This window comes from Myxine glutinosa, chromosome 5, assembly GCF_964187855.1.
Source record: "Myxine glutinosa chromosome 5, kmMyxGlut1.1, whole genome shotgun sequence".
Taxonomy (NCBI): domain Eukaryota; kingdom Metazoa; phylum Chordata; class Myxini; order Myxiniformes; family Myxinidae; genus Myxine; species Myxine glutinosa.
Genome location: NC_136265.1, coordinates 106,316,115 through 106,338,838, shown reverse-complemented (window position 1 = coordinate 106,338,838; position 22,724 = coordinate 106,316,115). Strand labels below are relative to the sequence as shown.

The window sequence follows — 22,724 nt, the reverse complement described above, 5'->3', positions numbered from 1 at the left end:
CTGAGACAACCACCGGGCCTAGAACGCTGGGACCGGTCTCGTTGGATAGGCCTGGATCAGATCTCGAAACGCTGGAAGCTGCACCTCTCTGTGATAATCTTGTGGACCATGACAAGAGATCGTGCGACACGTGGTTATCATGCCGTGCAAGTACAGTATCTCTGCCGTCAACTTGTTCAGAGTGCCGGCGATAGCTCGCCTTCTCTTTGTGGAAAACACGGTGAGATCCTTAACATCCAACAACTAATGGGACGCAAACGGGGCGCCCAGTTTAGCGGTACACACATTGATGAATCACCCTGCCTGTGATTCACCCATGACAGGTTATAGCTGGGTCGGGATTCAAACCCAGGCTGGACAGTTTAGACTTTAGAGTCAAGTGTGCGTACCTCCAGTCCAGGCCATCCTGCCAACTTGTATGCTGCATACAGGTGAAATATAAAGCGCGAGATATTTTTATATATACTGTATATTTAAAAAAAAATTGGTGTGGTTTTTGGCGGGCTGGAACGGATTAATAGCATTTCAATGCATTTCAATGGGGAAATTTGATTTGAGATACGAGCAATTTGAGTTACGAGCTCGGTCACGGAACGGATTAAACTCGTAAGTCAAGGTTCCACTGTATATATATATATATATATATATATATATATATATATATATATATATATATATATATTACTGCGGTTCTGAAAGTGTACATAATGATCAATAAAGGTTAATGGTTTTGCCCCCATAGTTAGTCCACATGCAACACGTAGGTCATCTTAGAACGTTAGTTATTTCTTAGTATATGTGAGATAAGGCCATTTCCAATAGTTATCATCTGTATTGTGTAAAACAAATATGAATAGGCTCCTTCCATTGTGCCTCCACCCTCCAAATTCCACCTCATTGGGCAGAGTCCATCCCGCGCCCCATTTGACAACTCGCAGTTTGTTACGCTTGGGATGCTCGCAGTTTGTTACACTTTGGCTACCAGCAGCGTTTGCTGCTCTTGGTTTGCTGGAACTAGCCCAGTGACACGAGGTGGGCCCAAAAAGGGGGTGGAGCGGCAGCGAGGCTGGGATCGGGGTCGGCAGGGGGACGGTAAGGGCCACCAGCCAATCAGGGCTGAGGCGACATCGCCTGACAGGGTGTGGCTAGAGGTTCCAGAGGGTTCGCTGGGCAGCACTCTATAAACGCGCGCGCAAAGCCCTCTGAAGGACTGACGCAGCGGCACGCATTACTAAAGGACTCGCAAGTGGAGAGCGTGATGAGAGGACTCGCGTGATAAGGATTGTGAAGGACTATTGAAAGAGGCCTGATTGGAGAGCACCCTGTGTTAAAAGACTTGTCGTGAAAGCATTGCTGGAGCGGCGCATTGCAGAGGACTTGGGAAAGCGGCGCATTGTATTGAACTATACTGGGAACGCGTATAAAGCGCCGGTATAGCTATGGTACCTACGCCGGTACCTACGCGGCTACGCCAGTGTAATCGCCCTGCTTACCGATTCTCCCGATAATTGTCCGATCCGCGCCAACGACACGCGGAGAGCTTGCCTGCCGTCTACCATCGCCTTCGTGGCACGAGTCGGGGACCGGAGCGAGCTGTGGACGTCATCCCTGGACCTTCAACCCCGACCATCTACAACCCCCGTGTGAGTCTGAGTGCGAACGGGCCCGTGTCTGGGATTTAGTTAAGACTGTTATAAGGTTGCCCTGTGTATCTGATTCTTCTTCTTCACTGTACATTGCTTCTTCTTCTTCTTCTTCTTCATTGTACAAAGTGTGTAATAAATTACTTGTTCTTCCTGTTTCCTCTTAATTCGACCGTCTTAGTGATTTCTCCATTGGGTAAGCGTGGCATGATCACAACCGCTCCAATCGGGTTAATATATATATATATATATATATATATATATATATATATATATATATATACATACATATACATATATATATACATATATATATATAAAGCAGTAAAGTATGCTTGTTTGTCCTCTTATAACTCGAGAACTACTCATCGCAGAGAAAAACCAAAGGCATATTCGGAATCAGTACGTCTCAGAGCAACTACAGCACACCTTAAATTTTAAAAAACTTCGGGTTTTAAAATTAGCATATTAGCGCAGAAGCGCTAGCAGAAGAGGGAGGGAATCGAAGGGAGGGAGCGCAGCGCTCCCTCTAGCGCTTCGCAGCACCAGCGCTTCTGTTAGCGTATTTCGGAACGTTAATTTTTCAACTTCATTATTCGGAATCAGTACGTCCCAGAGAAACTTCGTAATGTTAATTTTTCAACTTCATCCGATTGACATGGGACCAACGGCATGTGACAGAGTGTGAAACATACATGCTACATTTATTTGACGACAATGAGTTCCGACTTCCGGGTTCGTGCCGCCAACCCTGTTAGGCGCCTCTTGCGGCACACAGGGAATTACCAGTGAACTGGTACTCAATTTGCCGACCTCGGTAGGATGACAGGCTGAGTCAACCCCCCTTGTGTTAAGGGGGAGTAGGAGGGGAGGGGGAAGAGGAGGGGAGGGGAACGGGGGGGAGGGGGGAGGGGAAGGGGGGAGGTGCCCTTCTTCCCCCGGGCACCCCCACACCCTCCCCTCCCCCCTGTTCCCCTTCCCCCTCCCCTCCTCTTCCCCCTCCCCTCCTCCTCCCGGCAATGCCGGGTACTTCTGCTAATAAATAAATAAATATATATATACACACACACACACACACACACACACACACACACACACACACACACACACACACACACACACACACACACACACACACACACACACACACACACACACACACACACACACACACACACACACACACACACACGTATATATATATCTTACTATAACTCACCAAATGTCCATCTATCCGTTCGAAGGTACCGCAAAAACGGCTCAAACGATATTTTGGGTGGGTATTCCTGGGACCCTTGGGAGTAAAATAGGCTTTATTGTTTTTCCAATTTTCCAGTTTTTCCAAACACGATGGAATAATATTTACCGATATGAACAGTGATGTGGCTTTTAATGAAATTCTACAAATACTGTTTAGATTTTGATGACAATTATGAACCTGCCGCGAAAGTGGACAGACGACGGCAATGCGCGGGTTTGATAATATCCAAATACAACTGTCATTCAATCGTAATGTTAAATCGTTAAACGTTAATCGTGTTAATCATTTTGTTAAAGTATCAATTGATGATTGGAATCGAGTGAATACAATAGCGATTTTGAAATCGTAATTGTATTCACCCAACCGTACGGAACTTCACACCAGGATTTAAATATTTGTTTATGTCACGAATGTTGTTAAAAGTGTATTTTTTATATTAATAATATTTCATTTGTGATTGGAGTTATGGTGTTTGGAATGAAAAAAGAGATATCGAGTTCAAGTGAATGACGAAATGCCGTGACGGTTTCTACTTTCTAAACGTGACTTCGCGGATCGCCATATGCAGATTCGCCATTGACTGGGTATGGAACAAACGTACCCGTTTGTTTGCCAATGGGTACGTTTTTCATGGAAGTCCTTCACGAACTTGCTGTCCATGTCTGACGTGTGACTGAAGGTGCTACAGTAATGTGGAATTTATTGGTTTCATGCTTTAGCATTCGCCGTTTCTGCATTGTCTGTTTGCTTCTGGCCTCCCACCCATGCATAGCAAGGGTACCTCACTAGTAGATGTAATGATTTTTTAGGAAATAATGGTACAGCATGAAAAAGAAGAATCACTACTTTCGGGTCTTCAGAGGCAGTTTTTCCTTGGTTTGGAGGCACAATCCTGGATGGATCGCCACTCCGACACTGGATACTGGAGTGGTTCATTCTTCCCATCATTTTACTCATTTTGCCGAACTCGGAAGGATGACAGGCCGAGTCAACCCACCCACTTGCTTGACGGGGGCTCAAACTCAGGACCCCAATATCTTTAGCCAGACACCTTAACTATTAGGCCAACAACAGGCTTCTACTTCACATAAATGCACCATTAATACTAGGAAATACCATCTACTTTCTTCTTTGGGCGGAAGGTTGGAGATTGCATCCGGTAAAATTAATGGTCGTGGTCGATATGACGATGATGGCGAGTTGTTGCTTTCGACAAATGATTGATATGAAAACAAATCAAAGGACATCTCTGTTCATTGTCATAGGAGTCTTCTGTGACTCGAAGTGCACCCTGTTGGTTGCCTCTTTCTTCTTCTCCGCAAGACAGGCTCGTGGAAGAGCAAGGTGACAGAGGGATTGAACTGGCAGTGGGGTAACTCTTGGACACAATAAGCAAGGGAATGAACAAACAAACAGGAAAACTAGACAAAGGAGGGAAGGGAAGACAACAACCTCCAAGAAAAAGGGTCGAGTTAGGAAGGGTTCACAGCAGTAATATAAATTGTGTGTAGTCATGGGGGATGACATGAGATTTGGTGGTGCACTGCATGCTTGAAGCTTTGGAGGGGAAGATTGGAATATAACAGCCTCAGGAAGGTAGTTCATCAGATGGGAGAAGCAAGGAACAAAAGATGTTGAGGTGTGCCATAAGCCTGGATTCAGGAAGTGTAACCTAATGAAGGTACTTGGGAGAACACGTGCATCCTGGAGTTTCTAGAGAGGTTTAGAGGGATGAGCGAGCAGAGGGAGCTAAACCACAGGATAGATGGAAAAAAGCAGACCATCGACCTGTCTGCGAAGCGAGAGCAACAGACCTTGCCCTTCAGCTTCATCGCAGGCAGGAGATTCCAAAAATCTTGAGAGCTTTAGATTCCACAGAATCCAGGAGACAGATGTGATACTCAGGTGCTGGCCCATAGCGGAGAGCAGACCTCCAATGAGGTATGGACAAAGGCCTGGCAGGCTGCAGCAGGTAGTTATGATTTATCACACAGAGGATGACCAACCTGTGGCTCGCTTTAAAGGCCAGCATGCAGACAGGTCTTCAGCAGTGACAGCAGAAGGAAGATGCATTTTACTACTGGGCATCTGCATAGCAGGAATGGTGGGGCAGGGAGTTGTGGGAATAGCGAGGGGAAAAAATAATAATAACACAAGGGAAGAAGGCGAGAATAAAACGCAAAGGAGAGTGCGTGTCGAGGAAACATGAGGGATGGGTCCCTGAATGGATTCCGCCATGTGAGAAGTGAGCCGTTTTTGGATATTTTGTGTGTAACCCTAAATAAATAATAAAATAAATATGAAATATAAAAAAATATATATCGAAAATAAATATAAAAATAAAGAAATATATATTAAATATAAAACTAATCTATATTATAATAGCCGTAGATGATTCTGTCTGTTGGACGTCTGTCCGGGGTGTGGCTTACTCGGTTTGCAGAGTAGCTCCACCCATTCTGGGAGAGGCTTCATATAAACAAATATCCACCATTTTATTAACTCGCATAGCTTTGAGGCCTGTTTTGTAGGCCCGTGGTGTCTTGCTCTCTCTCCCAGTTTTATTTCAAATCAAATTCGATATATCATTTCATTTTTCACAGTCGCTAACATAGTTTTAGACTCAGTTGAAAAAAAACGGGAAGAAAATCCGATGAAAGTTGCCGTTTATAGAACGAAATGAATTCTCAAAGGCCTGTAACTTCAAGGCCATTGAGTCTCTCTCACGCCTTTATCTCCAATCTAACTCACCATCTGATTTCATTTTTATCGATGGTTTTAGACTCGGTGTCAGCAATAATTGAGAACATTCCACACACGCGGGAAAATGCAGAGATATATTTTTAAAAATCGCGTCATGATGTATCATACACCGCCCAACATGACACCGACGGCAACGTGTTGACATATATTAAAAATTCGCTTTTGCTTTTCCGTTAAGATACATTACTTTTTCATTTGATGACAGTCGTCACAAAAACGTCAACAATGATGCCGACATATATTTCTTCGTTTTTATTTCATTCAACATTATTATCCGGAAGTAAAATATGTTTCAGGAAATTACCGAGAGATATTTCTTCGTTTTTTTTAATTAGTTATGTGCGCATACACTTTAAATAGGTTTATTTGAAATCTTTAATTTTCCACAATATAATTTATTTGCCATTTATCATTTGATGATTCCGAGACACTTCCTCTTGAGGATCGTGACAATTCATGCGCTGCGTGGAAACTTCTATTTCCAAAATTAATGAGACGATCGATGAAGAACGCAGACTTGAACAGGATGTAGCAAGAAAACGAATGAGACGGGCGAACGAGTCCATCGACGAACGTCAATGCAAACCTGAACATGATGGAGCAAGAAAAAGAACGAGACGGGAGAAAAACGAGAGAAACGAGACGGGGAAAAGCCGATTGGAGAGGCGAGTGAGGAGCGATTGGAGGGGAGTGTGAGGCGCGATTGGAGAGGAGTGTGAGGCGCGATTGGAGAAGAGTGTGAGGCGCGATTGGAGAGGAGTGTGAGGCGCGATTGGAAAGGAGTGTGAGGCGCGATTGGAGAGGAGTGTGAGGCGCGATTGGAGAGGAGTGTGAGGCGCGATTGGAGAGGAGTGTGAGGCGCGATTGGAGAGGAGTGTGAGGCGCGATTGGAGAGGAGTGTGAGGCGCGATTGGAGAGGAGTGTGAGGCGCGATTGGAGAGGAGTGTGAGGCGCGATTGGAGAGGAGTGTGAGGCGTGATTGGAGAGGAGTGTGAGGGGCAATTGGAGAGGAGTGTGAGGCACGATTGGAGAGGAGTGTGAGGCGCGATTGGAGAGGAGTGTGAGGCGCGATTGGAGAGGAGTGTGAGGCGCGATTGGAGAGGAGTGTGAGGCACGATTGGAGAGGGGTGTGAGGGATTGGAGAGGAGAGTGAGGGATTGGAGAGGAGGGATTGGAGAGGGGAGGAATGTGAGGGATTGGAGAGGAGTGTGAGGCACGATTGGAGAGGAGTGTGAGGCACGATTTGAGAGGAGTGTGAGGCGTGATTTGAGAGGAGTGTGAGGCGCAATTGGAGAGGAGTGTGAGGCGAGATTGGAGAGGAGTGTGAGGTGTGATTGGAGAGGAGTGTGAGGGATTGGAGAGGAGTGTGAGGGATTGGAAAGGTGAGGGATTGGAGAGGAGAGAAATGTGAGGGATTGGAGAGGAGTGTGAGGGATTGGAGAGGTGAGGGATTGGAGAGGAGAGGAATGTGAGGGATTGGAGAGGAGTGTGAGGCACGATTGGAGAGGGGTGTGAGGCGCGATTGGAGAGGAGTGTGAGGGATTGGAGAGGAGTGTGAGGGATTGGAGAGGAGTGTGAGGGATTGGAGAGGTGAGGGATTGGAGAGGAGAGAAATGTGAGGGATTGGAGAGGAGTGTGAGGCACGATTGGAGAGGAGTGTGAGGCGCGATTGGAGAGGAGTGTGAGGCGCGATTGGAGAGGAGTGTGAGGGATTGGAGAGGAGTGTGAGGCGCGATTGGAGAGGAGTGTGAGGGATTGGAGAGGAGTGTGAGGGATTGGAGAGGAGTGTGAGGGATTGGAGAGGAGTGTGAGGGATTGGAGAGGAGTGTGAGGGATTGGAGAGGAGTGTGAGGGATTGGAGAGGAGTGTGAGGGATTGGAGAGGTGAGGAGTGCTAGGTGGAGAGAGGAGAGTGTCAGGTGGAGAGAGGAGAGTGTCAGGTGGAGAGAGGAGAGTGTCAGGTGGAGAGAGGAGAGTGTCAGGTGGAGAGAGGAGAGTGTCAGGTGGAGAGAGGAGAGTGTCAGGTGGAGAGGAGTGAGGGGTCACATATTATGTGAAATAAATAAATTGTGTTCATTACACCATTTCTGGATCTGATGACTTGCCAGTAACCATTTTGTAAAAATGAAAGTGCAGCATCTAACTCAATATGTCGAAATGTCACACACGTCCATGCCCGTGGAATTCCCACGGGTGACCCCACTAGTATTAAATATTATATTACAAAAATTAATTATATTTATAATTTATATAAATATAAACTAATATAATTATATAATAATATATAAATTTTATAAATAAATCTAAAATAAATAACTAATTCTGTCACCAGGAAAGAAATTCCAGTTCAAAGTAGCAAACGTCACATAGTGCAAGGCTAAAGCAGCCACAAATACTGAAATACTCCATCATGCTGCTAGTGGTTGACCGATGTAATAAGACAACAAAGGCAAGGCCTTCTCACCGTTAATTTGACAAGCGTGTAGGTCTTTGAGTCCAGCCAGCAGCTCCACTTCACTGGACTGGATTACTTGCAGAAGCTCGGTAGTTGTCAGCTACGGAAGACACCATGGTTGCGGAACAAGTAACAAAAATTAATATTTAAAAACGTTACTAAGGATTTGACGTACACGTCAGAGACCCCGACATTTTAATGTGAGAGTTCAAGAAGTCAGAAAAACCAGGTCAGTAAAGTTTGCCGAGCCTCACATTCCATTAATGATACCATGGTAAAGCACATGTCCATAAACCAGACATCTTTTTTGTGCATGCACAGTGTGTGTTACACAACATGGTGAAAAGAATGGCTGTTCGTCGAGCCTCAAAATGTGTAATCAGGTTTTAAGGAGGGATGGGTTCAGGTAAACATTGTCCAAGTCTGATATATTGGTATGTAGAAGTGTTTGGACACCAATTATTGGCACAACAACAACTGAACCAAGAACAGCAGCAAATATAATCCTCCAACCAATCAAAAACTAGGAACAATAATGTGTGATTGGGCGTTAAAAAAAACCTGCCAAGATTTTATAAAAGAAAATCAATAAAATGGCATTCCGTGACTTTTCCTTCATGTTCGCACTCGGCGTCATGCATGTGCGCCACATTTTACCCCTGCTGGCCCCAAATCCTCTCCGCGCATGCTCTCTTCCTCTGGCACAGCGTATGGCATCTCTCCGAGCAAAGCACGTAACTTTCGCAGGCCAGGCTTGCAAAGACGCGTTTCCAGGAAAGAGCTAGCAAAACCACAAATCTGCAACACACGAAGATCGGCACAACTTCATCGGCTGCAACACGGAGAGGAAGGCCGAACAAAACCGCACCATAAACGCACACAGGTATACGTTAGACACCATGCTCTACAAGCAAAACAACATCAGCAGCATTTCCCTCGACAATTAAAGCAAATCTATCATCACCAGACGGGGGCATAATGGCGTGGGTGAGGGCATCCGATCTAAGTCTGGGACGTCGGTGGTTCCAAATCCGGCCGAGTCATTCCAGACTTTAAAAATAGGGGTGATGCCCCTGGGCTGCTGTTGTCCCTCCACTCTCAACATTCACCATTAAATTGTTTATTTGTGTCCATACATTATTTCAATCGTGTTCTGTATCGATTCGTTTAATTGTCGTCTCTTACATGTACTTAAGTGAAACCCAAGTCAAGTTTGGGTGACCAAATTTTTTCCCCTGGGAACGCATCCCCTTATTATAACACTATGACTATGGGGAAACCGTCATGTCGTATAACGTCGCACTTTTTAGGAAACAAACAAAACACAACATGCATTTTAAGTCCATTTTCCCTACTAGAGCGGGGGTTAGCCTTGCGGTCCCCATGACAATCTTCTCCATTTTGCCCTATTTTCTGCATCTCCCCTTGTTAACGCCCTTGCCCGCATTTCTTCTTCCACCATCTTTAGCCAAGTCTTTCTCGGTCTTCCCCATCCTCTACTTCCTTCTACATTCATTTCCATCACTCTTCACAGCCAGTCACTTTCATCCTTCCTCAACACATGACCAAACCATCTCAAACTGTTCCTCTTCACAGCATCCATCAGTTTTTAGGAAAACATCTACAATTTAAATCGGATGACAGAGCACCTTTCGCCCGTTTCATTGCTGATCAGGAAGCTTCCTTCCCACGTTACAAGAGCTGGAATCACCACGGCTGAGTTTTAGCAAAACAATGACAAGTCAACAATGTTTTTAATGCCCCTCCGTTCTCCTAAAAGTTCCAATTTGCCAAATGTCGATAGCTCACACTCACCTTCAGAGTGTTGTACATTCCATTACTGTGTGGCGGACACGAAAGCTCACTGGCGTGATGACATTATTCCGCGCGCCAAGTGGGCGGCGGCCACGCCCGAGGGGTAGGCGTGGCCACGGGATAAACACCGGGCGCGCAGCCCGGAACGCTCCAGTGTTACAGTGGAGCTCTTGAATAAAGATTCTTACAACTTACCGCGTTGTCCGCTTCCTCCTTGCTTACAAGCAGCGTGCGTAACACCGCGCTTCATTGGTGACCTCCGACGTTCTGGTCAGTCGTCACTGACCACCCGAATCCGCCACAGCCATGGCAACCAACGCGGTAGCGATAAAGCTCCCCGAGTTCTGGGAAGCTCAGGCGGAGATCTGGTTCCTGCAGGCCGAAGCTCAGTTCAGGCTTCGAGGCATCATGGCGGACGGACGAGACACGCTACTGTCAAGTGGTCGCCTCCCTCGGGGCCGGCACGGCCGCCCGCGTCGTGTCGGTCCTGAGGAACCCACCGGCCGACGACAGGTACGAGGCGATCAAGCGTCTCCTCCTCGCCACGTTCGGCCTCACGGTGGACGCACGGGCCGATCGCCTCTTGGACCTCCCCGAGCTCGGTGACACGCAACCGTCGGTCCGAATGGACCATATGCTGTCGCTCATGGGCAACGAAACCCCGAACGCTCTATTCCGGGCGTTATTTCGCCGCCAGCTGCCGGCACGAGTACGCCATTGCGTTGGCCGGTTCTGCGACAAAGGAACCCCGAGCGCTCGCGGCCGAGGCCGACAAGTTCTACGCGGCTTTGGACACGCAGGCGAGTTTCGGTGCGGCCGTAGCGGCTCCCGAGCCCGAAACTGCTGCGGGTGCCCACCCCTACTACGCGACGCACCGCGTAGCCGCTGAACCTCCTGCGGGTGCCCACCCCTACTCCGAGGGGCGCCTCGTGGCGGCCGCCACGCCTCGCCCACCGCCACCGCGGCCTCCGGCTTTGCCGCAAACCTGGTGCCATTTCCACGCTAGGTTCGGCCACGAGGCTCGGCAATGTCGCCCGCCGTGCTCATTCGGCAGGTCGGGAAACGCCCGGGCCGGCCCTCGGTAGTGGCACTGAGCTCCGGCCGATTAAACAGCCTCCTGTACATAACGGACACCTTATCCGGGTGCCGTTACCTGTGCGACACGGGAGCGCAGGTGAGTGTCGTTCCCGCCGGTACGTCCGACAAGCAGTCCACGGGCCGGGGCCCCGCGCTGCTTGCTGCCAACGGTACGTCCATTCGCACGTACGGAAAACGCTGCCTTTCTCTGCGGTTCGGAGGGCAGGTTTTCCGATGGTCGTTCGTAACTGCCGACGTGCCTATGGCACTGCTCGGCGCGGACTTCCTCTGTGCCAATGGCCTGTTGGTCGACGTAAAGCACAGAAGGCTTGTCCAGGCTGAGATGTTCAGCTCGCTCACGTGCGCGCTGCCCGCCTCGTTGAGCAGCTCACGGAGCGGCTCATCGAGCGGCTCGCCGAGCGGCTTGCTGAGCGGTTCGGTTCCGGCCAGGTTTATCTGTACGCTTCCGGCAGCGGACGAATTCACCCGCCTCCTCGCCCGTTTCCCGGCCCTCACGCGGCCCACCTTCTCGGCGGGGGCCGTCAAACACGGGGTGGAACATCACATCCCCACCGCCGGGCCACCGGTCTTCGCCCGGGCACGCCGCCTCGAGCCAACGAAGCTCGCGGTTGCTAAAGCCGAGTTTGCTACGCTGGAGCGGCTCGGCATCATGCGGCGCTCCGAGAGTGCTTGGGCGTCGCCGCTCCACATCGTGCCCAAGCCCGGCGGGGGATGGCGACCGTGCGGGGACTACCGCCGTCTCAACGACACCACCACCCCCGACCGCTACCCCGTCCCCCATATTCAGGACTTTTCCGCCCGATTGGCGGGCATGTCCTTCTTTTCGAAAGTGGACCTCATACGCGGTTACCACCAGGTCCCCGTCAGGCCGGAGGACATCCCGAAGACGGCTGTCATCACGCCGTTCGGTCTTTTCGAATTTCTTCGGATGCCCTTCGGTTTGAAGAATGCGGCTCAGGAGTTCCAGCGCCTCATGGACAGCGTATTGAGCGACTTGGATTTCGTCTACGTCTATCTGGATGATATCCTCGTCGCAAGCGCGTCCCGCAAAGAGCACCTACACCATCTCCGCACGCTCTTCGAACGTCTGGGCCAGCATGGCCTGATCGTGAACCCCGCCAAGTGCCGGTTCGGTGTCACTGAAATCGACTTTTTGGGGCACCGCGTCACCAGGCACGGGGCCGTCCCCCTACCGGCCAAGGTGGAGGCGGTGAAGGGGTTTCCGCGCCCCCGCACGATCAGGGGGCTCCAGGAGTTCCTGGGCATGGTAAACTTTTACCATCGGTTCCTGCCCCGCATCGCCCAGCTCCTGCGCCCCCTGCACGAGGCCCTCCGAGGGAAGCCAGGCAAAGGTGACATTACCTGGACCGAGCAGATGGACGCGGCGTTCGTGGGTGCGAAGCTCGCCTTGGCTAACGCCACCATGCACGCGCACCCGGCGCCCGATGCACCGATCGCCCTCACCACCGACGCCTCGGACTACGCGGTGGGCACGGTGCACGAGCAATGGGTGCGTGGAGCTTGGCAACCGCTGGCGTTCTTCAGCCGGCAGCTTCGCCCGCCCGAACGCCGGTACAGTACCTTCGACCGCGAGTTGCTCGGGCTCCACCTGGTGGTCAGGCACTTCCGCTATCTGCTCGAGGGCCGTGCGTTCACGGCCTTCGTCGACCACAAGCCACTGGTGTTCGCGATGGGCAAGGCTGCCGAGCCGTGGTCGGCCCGGCAGCAGCGTCACCTCTCGGCTGTGTCCGAATACACGACGGACATCCGGCACGTCGCGGGGAAAGACAACCCGGTGGCGGATTGCCTTTCCCGGTCCGTTGCCCACGCGGTCCACCTCGGCATCGACTATGCCCGGATGGTGGTGGACCAGGCCGCCGACCCCGACGTCCAGGCCTTGCGGACCGCCGTTACGGTCCTCCGCGTCACCGAGGTGCCGTTCGACGGCGCGGGCACGGCCCTCTGGTGCGACGTTTCCCTCGGGCGGCCTCGCCCCATCGTGCCCGCGGGCTGGCAGCGCCAGATTTTCGACGCCATCCACGGCCTGTCCCACCCGGGCACGAGGGCCTCCCAGAGGTTGAACGCCGACAAGTTTGTCTGGCATGGCCTCCGGAAGGCCGTCCGCGGCTGGGCCAGGATGTGCCTCGCGTGCGAAGGTGCACCGACACACCCAGGCCCCATTGGCCCCGTTTGCAGCGCCGGAACGTCGGTTTGACCACGTTCACATGGACCTGGTGGGACCTCTGCCCCCCTCGCGGGGTTTCACCCACATCCTGACCATGATGGACCGCACCACCCGGTGGCCGGAGGCCGTGCCTTTGGCGTCAACGACGGCGGTGGACGTCGCGCAGGCGTTCATCGCCACCTGGGTCACCCGGTTCGGCGCCCCCTCGGACATCTCGTCCGACCGCGGCCCCCAGTTCACCTCGGAGCTCTGGGGGGCGGTCGCGCGGGGGCTCTGGGTCCAGCTGCACCGCACCACGGCCTACCACCCCCAGGCTAACGGCCTGTGCGAGCGGTTCCATCGCTCATTGAAGGCCGCGCTCCGGGCGACCCTCCGCGACGGCGGCTGGGTCGACAGGCTCCCCTGGGTGCTGCTGGGCCTCCGGACGGCGCCCAAGGACGACCTGCGCGCATCCGCGGCGGAGTTGGTCTTCGGGCAACCGCTGCGGGTGCCGGGCGAGTTCCTCCCCGACTCCACGGCACCATGGGCCGCGGCGCAGGAGCGCTCCGCGCTGCAGGAGACCGCCCAGAGGTTCGCCCCGGTGCCCACGGCGCACCACGGGCACCCACCTACGCACGTCGCCCCGGAGCTTCACACCGTGGAGTACGTCTTCGTCCGGCACGACGCCCACCGGACACCACTGCGGCCCCCGTACAACGGGCCTTTCCTCGTGCTGGAGACCGGGGTGAAACATTTCACCTTGGACATCGGCAGCACTCCTGACCGTGTCTCCATAGACCGCCTCAAGCCGGCACCTCAATGTGGACCACCCACCGCCGGTGGCTCGGCCCCCGCGTCGGGGCCGCCCCCCGGCGGGCGGACCCCGGCACCGCCCGGCCCCGCCGGCATGCCGCCCCCCCCGAGCCTGCACCCATCCCGGGTGCAGCCGGAGGCATCCCAGCTGGCATCCCTGCACCCCGGACGCCGCCAGTCGCCAGAGGGCGCTTTGGCCGGGTCATCCGTTTGCCCCGCAAACTGGCCCTCCAGGTGCGCGGGAATTCTGGGGGGGCGCGTGTGGCGGACACGAAAGCTCACTGGCGTGATGACATCATTCCGCGCGCCAAGTGGGCGGCGGCCACGCCCGAGGGGTAGGCGTCGCCGCGGGATATACACCGGGCGCGCAGCCCGGAACGCTCCAGTGTTACAGTGGAGCTCTTGAATAAAGACGCTTACAACTTACCGCGTTGTCCGCTTCCTCCTTGCTTACAAGCAGCGCGCGTAACACCGCGCTTCAACTGTATATTACTTGTTCGCCATCGTTCTCAGAGAATCTGACGCAGCACGCCTTTGGAAAACTATAGACAACCCATCGCCATGTTGGATTTCCATGCAAGCGTTTTACGAATTATAAACTCGATGCTTTCACACATTACTCGGTCGTGGAAGGATGTTAATCGAGAAGTTTGCCTTGCTGGGTAAATCCAACAGGAGAGGATACAATGATGAGATTAGAGGCCAAAACCAAAAGAAATGACTTATGGCAAAAATAGAAGATTGAAGTCCATATTGTTGAAAGGAAAGGTAGATATAGTGATAGATACTTGTACGTGTGCGAGGCTTGCTGCGCCTTTGTGCTCGGCTGCCTGCGCCGGACCCGCGAACCCCGATGCCACCAACAGCAGGTTCGACGTGTCAGCAACACGCACCATGTAAGTGGTGGAGTCGGTGCAAAGAACCACCTTTTCTTCATGATCACCACGAACCACCAACCTGGCCACAATAACGGAGGACGGTAACTGCCAATTATTGCGAGCGTCGCATCGTAGCCCAGAAAGGAAATTATTCCTCCAGGAGAAAGAAAGAAAGACATGGGAGAAGCAGACACACACAAAATATAACTTCTGTTGGTGGACATCGTTTGTTTTGCTGTCTGCGGACATCGGACATCACACTTCGTCATTTTGGTGCAGAAACCCGGGACTCGCCAAGCTGTGGATGGGAGGACCGACTACTCCTGGAGGCAACAGCAGTTGTTCCGGGTACCCATTCAAAGAAAGGGAACGAGGTGAGACACCTTTTATATCTCTCTCGTGGATAAAGTGCTGTCGTTTCCAGGTAAAGTCAGTCCTCCCACCCACAGCTTGGCGAGTCCCGGGTTTCGTCACCAAAATGACGGTGTGATGTCCGATGTCCGCAGACACGAAAGACACCACATCATCGAGCGTACCTCTCCCCTGCAGCCAAAGCTTTGTCGAGCGTTTCATCAATCTCCATGAGCAATATCTCCCCCGGCATCACACCCTGGGCCATGGTCAGACTCTGCGCTACGGGTAAAAGCCCCCCAGAGATCCGTGCCGCTTCCAGTGTGGCCTGTACCTCCTCTAAGGTACGTGCCATGATTCCTGAAAACAAAGAACCAAAATGGTGATGACTTCAATCACAAATACGAGTCGCATCAATAACTTTGCGAGATAATCCAACAGAACAGTGAGACCATTCAGCAATCTAATGGAGCATCTGTTGATTACATGTGTGGGGGAAGGAGATTGTCGATGTGGGAAAAGAAATGAGCACCAGTGTCCAATTACTAAACAACACCAGAATCCACCAAAACCAAACTTGATATACATTAGTTTATAATAATAATAATGGAACGGACTTGGTCACCCCAACGGGCAATGTCAGACAGCCGGATATGAACGCCCAAGATGCCGAGTGGAGGCTTCCCGCACACACGACTGGTTCACGGTCTGGTAAGGATCAAATAATTTAACCACAAGGTGGTTTTAGCTCATGCGCATTTGATTACACTGGACGACAATACCACGACTCAAAATGCACGGCAAACACTTGTAAAGCAACAGACTTGATAAATATAACATAGGGATGAGGGGCAGTAAAGAGACACCTGATCAGCATGCTTAACCGAGACGATAACGGTTTACAAGGCGGTCCTCGGTCTGGTCTTATGCGGCAGACTCAGGCAGGTACACAGGACGACCAGGAGAGTTGACAGTGGTGCAGGTGTGTTCCTTGTGATGGCATCGGCAGGCTTGGCAGAGTCGCCGATGGCACTTTACAGCAGCCTCACCCTTCAGATCTTTCACCACTGTTGTGACACGTCGCGTCTAGCGTACCTGGCGTCTCTCTTCACCTCTCTCCTGTGTATGAGCCTCTCCATCTTTTAGAACTCGGCCCCTCCATCCCCCATGGAGCAGTCCCTCCCCACACCCTGCAAGTGTAACACGTGCACTCTTGCAATGCTGGGGTAGCACATGTGAAGGGGCCATGCCACAAGTATGTGTGCGGGGGTTTGCAGCAGCTCACATCCATGCGCCATGTTAAAGTGGGGTCTTCTTATTCATTTGTATGCAGCACACGGTTGCGGGGTAGCATCGTCGGCTGAGAGTGCGGCTGTGCCGCTGATGCGGTGCCCACTGCTAGTTGAGCAGGACCTTGGTATTTGATAATCACACCGACAATAGCTCAGCTATTCTTCACAAAAGACACCATGGGATCCAGTTTAACATCTATCCGAGGAGCGACACACATTGATGAATCACCCCACCTGTAAAACACTGGAATGACAGTTTATAGCTAGGCCGATATTTGAACCCAGGTTAGTGAGGAATGTGCGCACCTCCAAGTCATCTGTGAGCCCCTGAAGTGGAGTTGTATGGTGTGAAATGACGACGGGGGTGATTTGAGAGTTAAACAGAGAAGGCAAAGAGAGGGAGACGAGAAGGATAGGAGGGTGAAGATGACAGCGAGGGAAGAGGGGAGGGGAGAATTGGGGAGGGGAGCTGCCTGACTGACTGGGGGGGGGGGGTCGAGTGGGGGGGGGCTGTCTGCCTGTTCAGAGGGGGGCTGCCTGACTGTTCAGAGGAGGGGTCCCTGACTGTTCAGAGGAGGGGTCCCTGACTGTTCAGAGGAGGGGTCCCTGACTGTTCAGAGGAGGGGTCCCTGACTGTTCAGAGGAGGGGTCCCTGACTGTTCAGAGGAGGGGTCCCTGACTGTTCAGAGGAGGGGTCCCTGACTGTTCAGAGGAGGGGTCCCTGACTGTTCAGAGGAGGGGTCCCTGACTGTTCAGAGGAGGGGTCCCTGACTGTTCAGAGGAGGGGTCCCTGACTGTTCAGAGGAGGGGTCCCTGACTGTTCAGAGGAGGGGTCCCTGACTGTTCAGAGGGGGGCTGTCTGACTGTTCAGAGGAGGGGTGCCTGACTGTTCAGAGGAGGGGTGCCTGACTGTTCAGAGGAGGGGTGCCTGACTGTTCAGAGGAGGGGTGCCTGACTGTTCAAAGGAGGGGTGCCTGACTGTTCAGAGGAGGGGTGCCTGACTGTTCAGAGGAGGGGTGCCTGACTGTTCAGAGGAGGGGTCCCTGACTGTTCAGAGGAGGGGTCCCTGACTGTTCAGAGGAGGGGTCCCTGACTGTTCAGAGGAGGGGTCCCTGACTGTTCAGAAGGGGGCTGCCTGACTGATCGGGGTGGGGGGGGGGGATGGGGTGCTGATCAGAGGGGGGGGGGTACTGACTGACTGATCAGAGGGGGAATGGCTGACTGATCGGGGGGGGCTGCCTGACTGTTCAGAGGGGGGCTGCCTGACTAATTGGGGGGTGAGGGGGGTGCTGACTGACTGATCAGAGAGGGGGGTGCTGATCAGAGGGGAGGGTGCTGATCAGAGGGGGGGGTGCTGATGAAAGGGGGGGAGGGGTGCTGACTGACTGATCACAGGGGTGCTGACTGACTGATCAGAGAGGGGGGTGCTGATCAGAGGGGAGGGTGCTGATCAGAGGGGGGGGTGCTGATCAAGGGGGGGAGGGGTGCTGACTGACTGATCACAGGGGGGCTGCCTGACAAATCGGGGGGGGCTGTCTGACTGTTCAGAGGGGGGCTGCCTGACTGTTCAGAGGGGGGCTGCCTGACTGTTCAGAGGGGGGCTGCCTGACTGTCCAGAGGGGGGGGGAGGGTTGCTGATCAGAGGGGGGGTGCTGACTGACTGATCAGAGGGGGGCTGCCTGACCTTTCAGATGGGGGCTGCCTGACTGTTCAGGGGGGGCTGCCTGACTGTTCAGAGGGGGGCTGCCTGACTGATCTGGGGGGCTGCCTGACTGATCGGGGGGGTTCTGCCTGACTGATCAGAGGGAGGCTGCCTGACTGATGGGGGGGGAGGGGGTGTGCTGACTGACTGATCAGAGGGGGGCTGCCTGACTGATCGGGGGGGGGGGGGGTACTGACTGACTGATCAGAGGGGGGATGGCTGACTGATCGGGGGGGCTGCCTGACTGTTCAGAGGGGGCTGCCTGACTAATTGGGGGGTGAGGGGGTGCTGACTGACTGATCAGAGAGGGGGGTGCTGTTCAGAAGGGGGGGTGCTGATCAAAGGGGGGGAAATCTCATTTCCTTTCACAAAGCCCGAAACAAGTGTGTGTCCACCCTCAGGAGAGCCAGGAAACAATATCTCTCCGTCCTCAGGACCGAACTCTCTTATCTGTCTCCCTCTTCCAAATCCTGGTGGCGTCTGGTGAAATCTGTTTCTGGTGTTTGTTCCCCCTCCATCCCCTCCCTCACCTTAAATGGCCACACGGCTGACTCCGCACGTGAAAAAGCTGAATGCCTCAACTCTGTGTTTTCCTCTAAATCTTGTGTCCCAAACCCATCCCTCTCTGTACCCACCGTACCCAGTCGTACCCAGCTGCTCCTGGACTCTGTGTCCTTTCCTCCTGACAAGGTGGAAAAGCTTCTGTCAACCCTCGACTCTGATTCTGCAACTGGACCTGACGGCATCAGCCCACGGGTCCTAAAATCATGTTCTTCCGCTCTTTCACTCCCCCTCTCTGTTCTCTTCACCCTCTCTTTTGCTCAAGGTCATCTTCCATCTGCTTGGAAATCTGCCAACATCACCGCTTTGCACAAAAAAGGTGTAAAAACAGATCCCAGCAACTACAGACCAATCAGCCTTCTCCCAATTATCAGCAAAGTCATGGAATCCATCATTGCTTCAGATATGAAATCTTTCCTCTTCTCCAATGGCTTGATCTCTGATCATCAATTTGGTTTCAGACCTGGTCACTCTACTCTGGACATGCTGCTTCTGCTTTCTCAACAATGGATGGAGGTCCTCAATGCCAAACAGGAAATTAGAGCCGTCTCCCTTGACATATCACGTGCCTTCAATACGGTCTGGCACCCCGCTCTGCTCACCAAACTCTCCTCCTTTGGTATCCATGGAAATCTCCACGCATGGCTGGCGGTCTTCCTCTCTAGTCGTCGTCAACGTGTGGCCCTGAATGGGTTTCTCTCATCTCCTCTTCCTGTTCAGGCTGGAGTTCCCCAAGGCAGTGTTCTGGGCCCTGTGCTTTTTCTGGTCTTCATCAATGATCTCTCTGACTCTCTTGAAAATCCTCTCTATCTCTTTGCTGATGACTCCACTCTCTGCCGCTCCATTCCTCATCCCTCAGATCGGCAGTCTGCAGCCTCCTCACTCTCTGCAGACCTGGACAAAATCACAGACTGGGCAAACAAGTGGAACATGTCTTTCAATCTGGTGTCAACATGGCCTGGTTTTAGCCTGGTGTTGGCTTAGCGGTTAGGGTGCCGGCTTGGGATCCTAGGATCCTGGGTTCGAATCCCGGTCGATCGCTAAATTAACACCAGGGGGGTTGACTCACTACTCAGCCTGTCATCCTTCCGAGGTCGGCAAAATGAGTACCAGCTTGCTGGGATGAATGATCCCGGTGTGTACCCCGGCTTAGAATAGGTACACCGTATCCCTGCGCATCGAAGAGGCGACCAAGGGTTGGCGTCAGGAAGGGCATCCGGCCATAAAAACATTGCCTCAAACAGGGAACCATGATCGTCATGGGGCCCGCAAGGCTAACCCCCGCTCTAGCAGGGAAAATGGCCTCAAAACGATCATTCATATTCATTCATTTCCTCTCGGGGCTTGGAGGTACACCGTGACCAGGGGGTCGGTCGGGGGAGGAGCACGTAACAGTATCATTATCATGGGAAACCCCGTGATCCACATACAGTTACCTCAAAAACCAAGTCCTTACCGCCCACCCGTGATCCACATGCAGTTACCTCAAAAACCAAGTCCTTACCGCCCACCCGTGATGCACATTCAGTTACCTCAGAAACCAGGTCCTTACCGCCCACCCATAATCCACATACAGTTACCTCAAAAAACAAGTCCTTACCACCCACCCGTGATCCACAAACAGTTACCTCAAAAAACAAGTCCTTACCGCCCACCCATGATCCACATAGGTACCTAAAAAAACAAAGTCCTTACCACCCACCCATAATCCACTACAGTTACCTCAGAAACCAAGTCCTTACCACCCACCCATAATCCACATACAGTTACCTCGAAAACAAAGTCCTTACCGCCCACCCATTATCCAAATACAGTTACCTCAGAAAGGAAGTCGTTACCACCCACCCATTATCCAAATGCAGTTACCCCAGAAAGCAAGTAGTTACCACCCACCCGTGATCTACATACAGTTACCTCAGAAAGCAAGTCGTTACCACCCACCCATTATCCAAATAGTTACCTCAGAAAGCAAGTCGTTACCAACCACCCATTATCCAAATACAGTTACCTCAGAAAGTAAGTCCTTACCACCCACCCATGATCCACATAGTTACCTCAAAAACAAAGTCCTTACCGCCCACCCATTGGCATTAGGCCTATCCAAATACAGTTACCTCAGAAAGCAAGTCGTTACCACCCACCCGTGATCCACATAGTTACCTCAAAAACCAAGTCCTTACCGCCCACCCGTGATCCACATAGTTACCTCAAAAACCAAGTCCGCAGCCGCCCACCCGTGATCCACATAGTTACCTCAAAAACCAAGTCCTTACCGCCCACCCATATTCCACATACAGTTACCTCAGAAAGCAAGTCGTTACCACCCGCCCATTATCCAAATACAGTTACCTCAGAAAGCAAGTCGTTACCACCCGCCCATTATCCAAATACAGTTACCTCAAAAACAAAGTCCTTACCACCCGCCCATAATCCAAATACAATTACCTCAAAAACCAAGTCGTTACCGCCCACCCATTATCCAAATATAGTTACCTCAAAAACCAAGTCGTTACCGCCCACCCATTATCCAAATATAGTTACCTCAGAAACCAAGTCGTTACCACCAACCCATTATCCAAATACAGTTACCGTACCTCAGAAAGCAAGTCCTTACCACCCAGGCGTCCACGATACAAGTACAAGGTTTTCCCGCTATTGACTCCAACGTTCACGTTCGCGATGATGATTGGTGAAAATTATGACGTCAAATTTACGTCACAAAAAAGGTGTGACTTAAGAGAACGTGTTTCCAGCGAAGGGAGGATCGTGTTTTGCTGTTTATGTTGTTGTTGTTGTTGAAGAAGTATTATAATTAAGAGGAGACTCGTCTGACGATATAAAACCAAAGAGCTCGCGTTGATATCTCAATAATCCAAAGTTATGGGGGGAATCTTGGATACAGGAGGTCATTTGGTCCATCATGACTGTGCTTTAACCACATCCCATTTATAACTTAATCTGTCGAATTATTTACTTCCGATGAATCTACGAGTCCACTCGGTCCGACGAACCCAATTCAAACCCAACTTGATGTTAAAACACGACAGGAAGGAGCATTGGCGACACGTACCGGTATATACACCTCAAAAACGATGTCAAATACAATGGTCTACTGTGTGAAACAACCCTGCGATCTCCGCACGTACCAGTATACAATGGTCTACTGTGTGAAACAACCCTGCGATCTCCGCACGTACCAGTATACAATGGTCTACTGTGTGAAACAACCCTGCGATCTCCGAACGTACCAGTATACAATGGTCTATTGTGTGAAATGAAACAACCCTGCGATCTCCGCACGTACCAGTATATACACGTACCGATATATACATGTACATGTACCGATATACAATGGTCTACTGTGTGAAACCCTGCGATCTCTGCACGTACCGGTATACAAATACAATGGTCTACTGTGTGAAACAACCCTGCGATCTCCACACGTACCAGTATACAATGGTCTACTGTGTGAAACAACCCTGCGATCTCCGCACGTACCAGTATACAATGGTCTACTGTGTGAAACAACCCTGCGATCTCCGCACGTACCGGTATACAATGGTCTACTGTGTGAAACAACCCTGCGATCTCCGCACGTACCAGTATATACACGTACCGATATATACATGTACATGTACCGATATACAATGGTCTACTGTGTGAAACCCTGCGATCTCTGCACGTACCGGTATACAAATACAATGGTCTACTGTGTGAAACAACCCTGCGATCTCCACACGTACCAGTATACAATGGTCTACTGTGTGAAACAACCCTGCGATCTCCGCACGTACCAGTATACAATGGTCTACTGTGTGAAACAACCCTGCGATCTCCGCACGTACCGGTATACAATGGTCTACTGTGTGAAAAAACCCTGCGATATCCGCACGTACCAGTATACAATGGTCTACTGTGTGAAACAACCC

At 51.8% G+C, this 22,724-nt stretch overlaps 1 protein-coding gene across 3 annotated transcripts in view; it reads right to left on the bottom strand.

Moving 5' to 3' along the window:
- The window catches only part of DSCC1 (DNA replication and sister chromatid cohesion 1), a 50,963-nt gene extending 29,480 nt beyond the window's left edge, over positions 1 to 21,483 (bottom strand). The window contains exons 1-5 of one of the 3 annotated variants that reach the window (XM_078778479.1): positions 21,390 to 21,483; positions 15,426 to 15,600; positions 14,800 to 14,968; positions 8,779 to 8,919; positions 8,131 to 8,221 (exon numbers count right to left, since the gene is read on the bottom strand). In XM_078778479.1, coding sequence (XP_078634605.1) covers positions 8,131 to 8,221; positions 8,779 to 8,919; positions 14,800 to 14,968; positions 15,426 to 15,595 — 571 coding nt within the window. In that variant the 5' untranslated portion in view covers positions 15,596 to 15,600; positions 21,390 to 21,483. Of the gene's footprint in view, positions 1 to 8,130; positions 8,222 to 8,778; positions 8,920 to 14,799; positions 14,969 to 15,425; positions 15,601 to 20,709; positions 20,736 to 21,389 lie in introns of those variants that run through there. The other 2 variants (XM_078778480.1, XM_078778481.1) reach the window with 2 other exon arrangements.
- Positions 21,484 to 22,724: the final 1,241 nt, after the last annotated feature.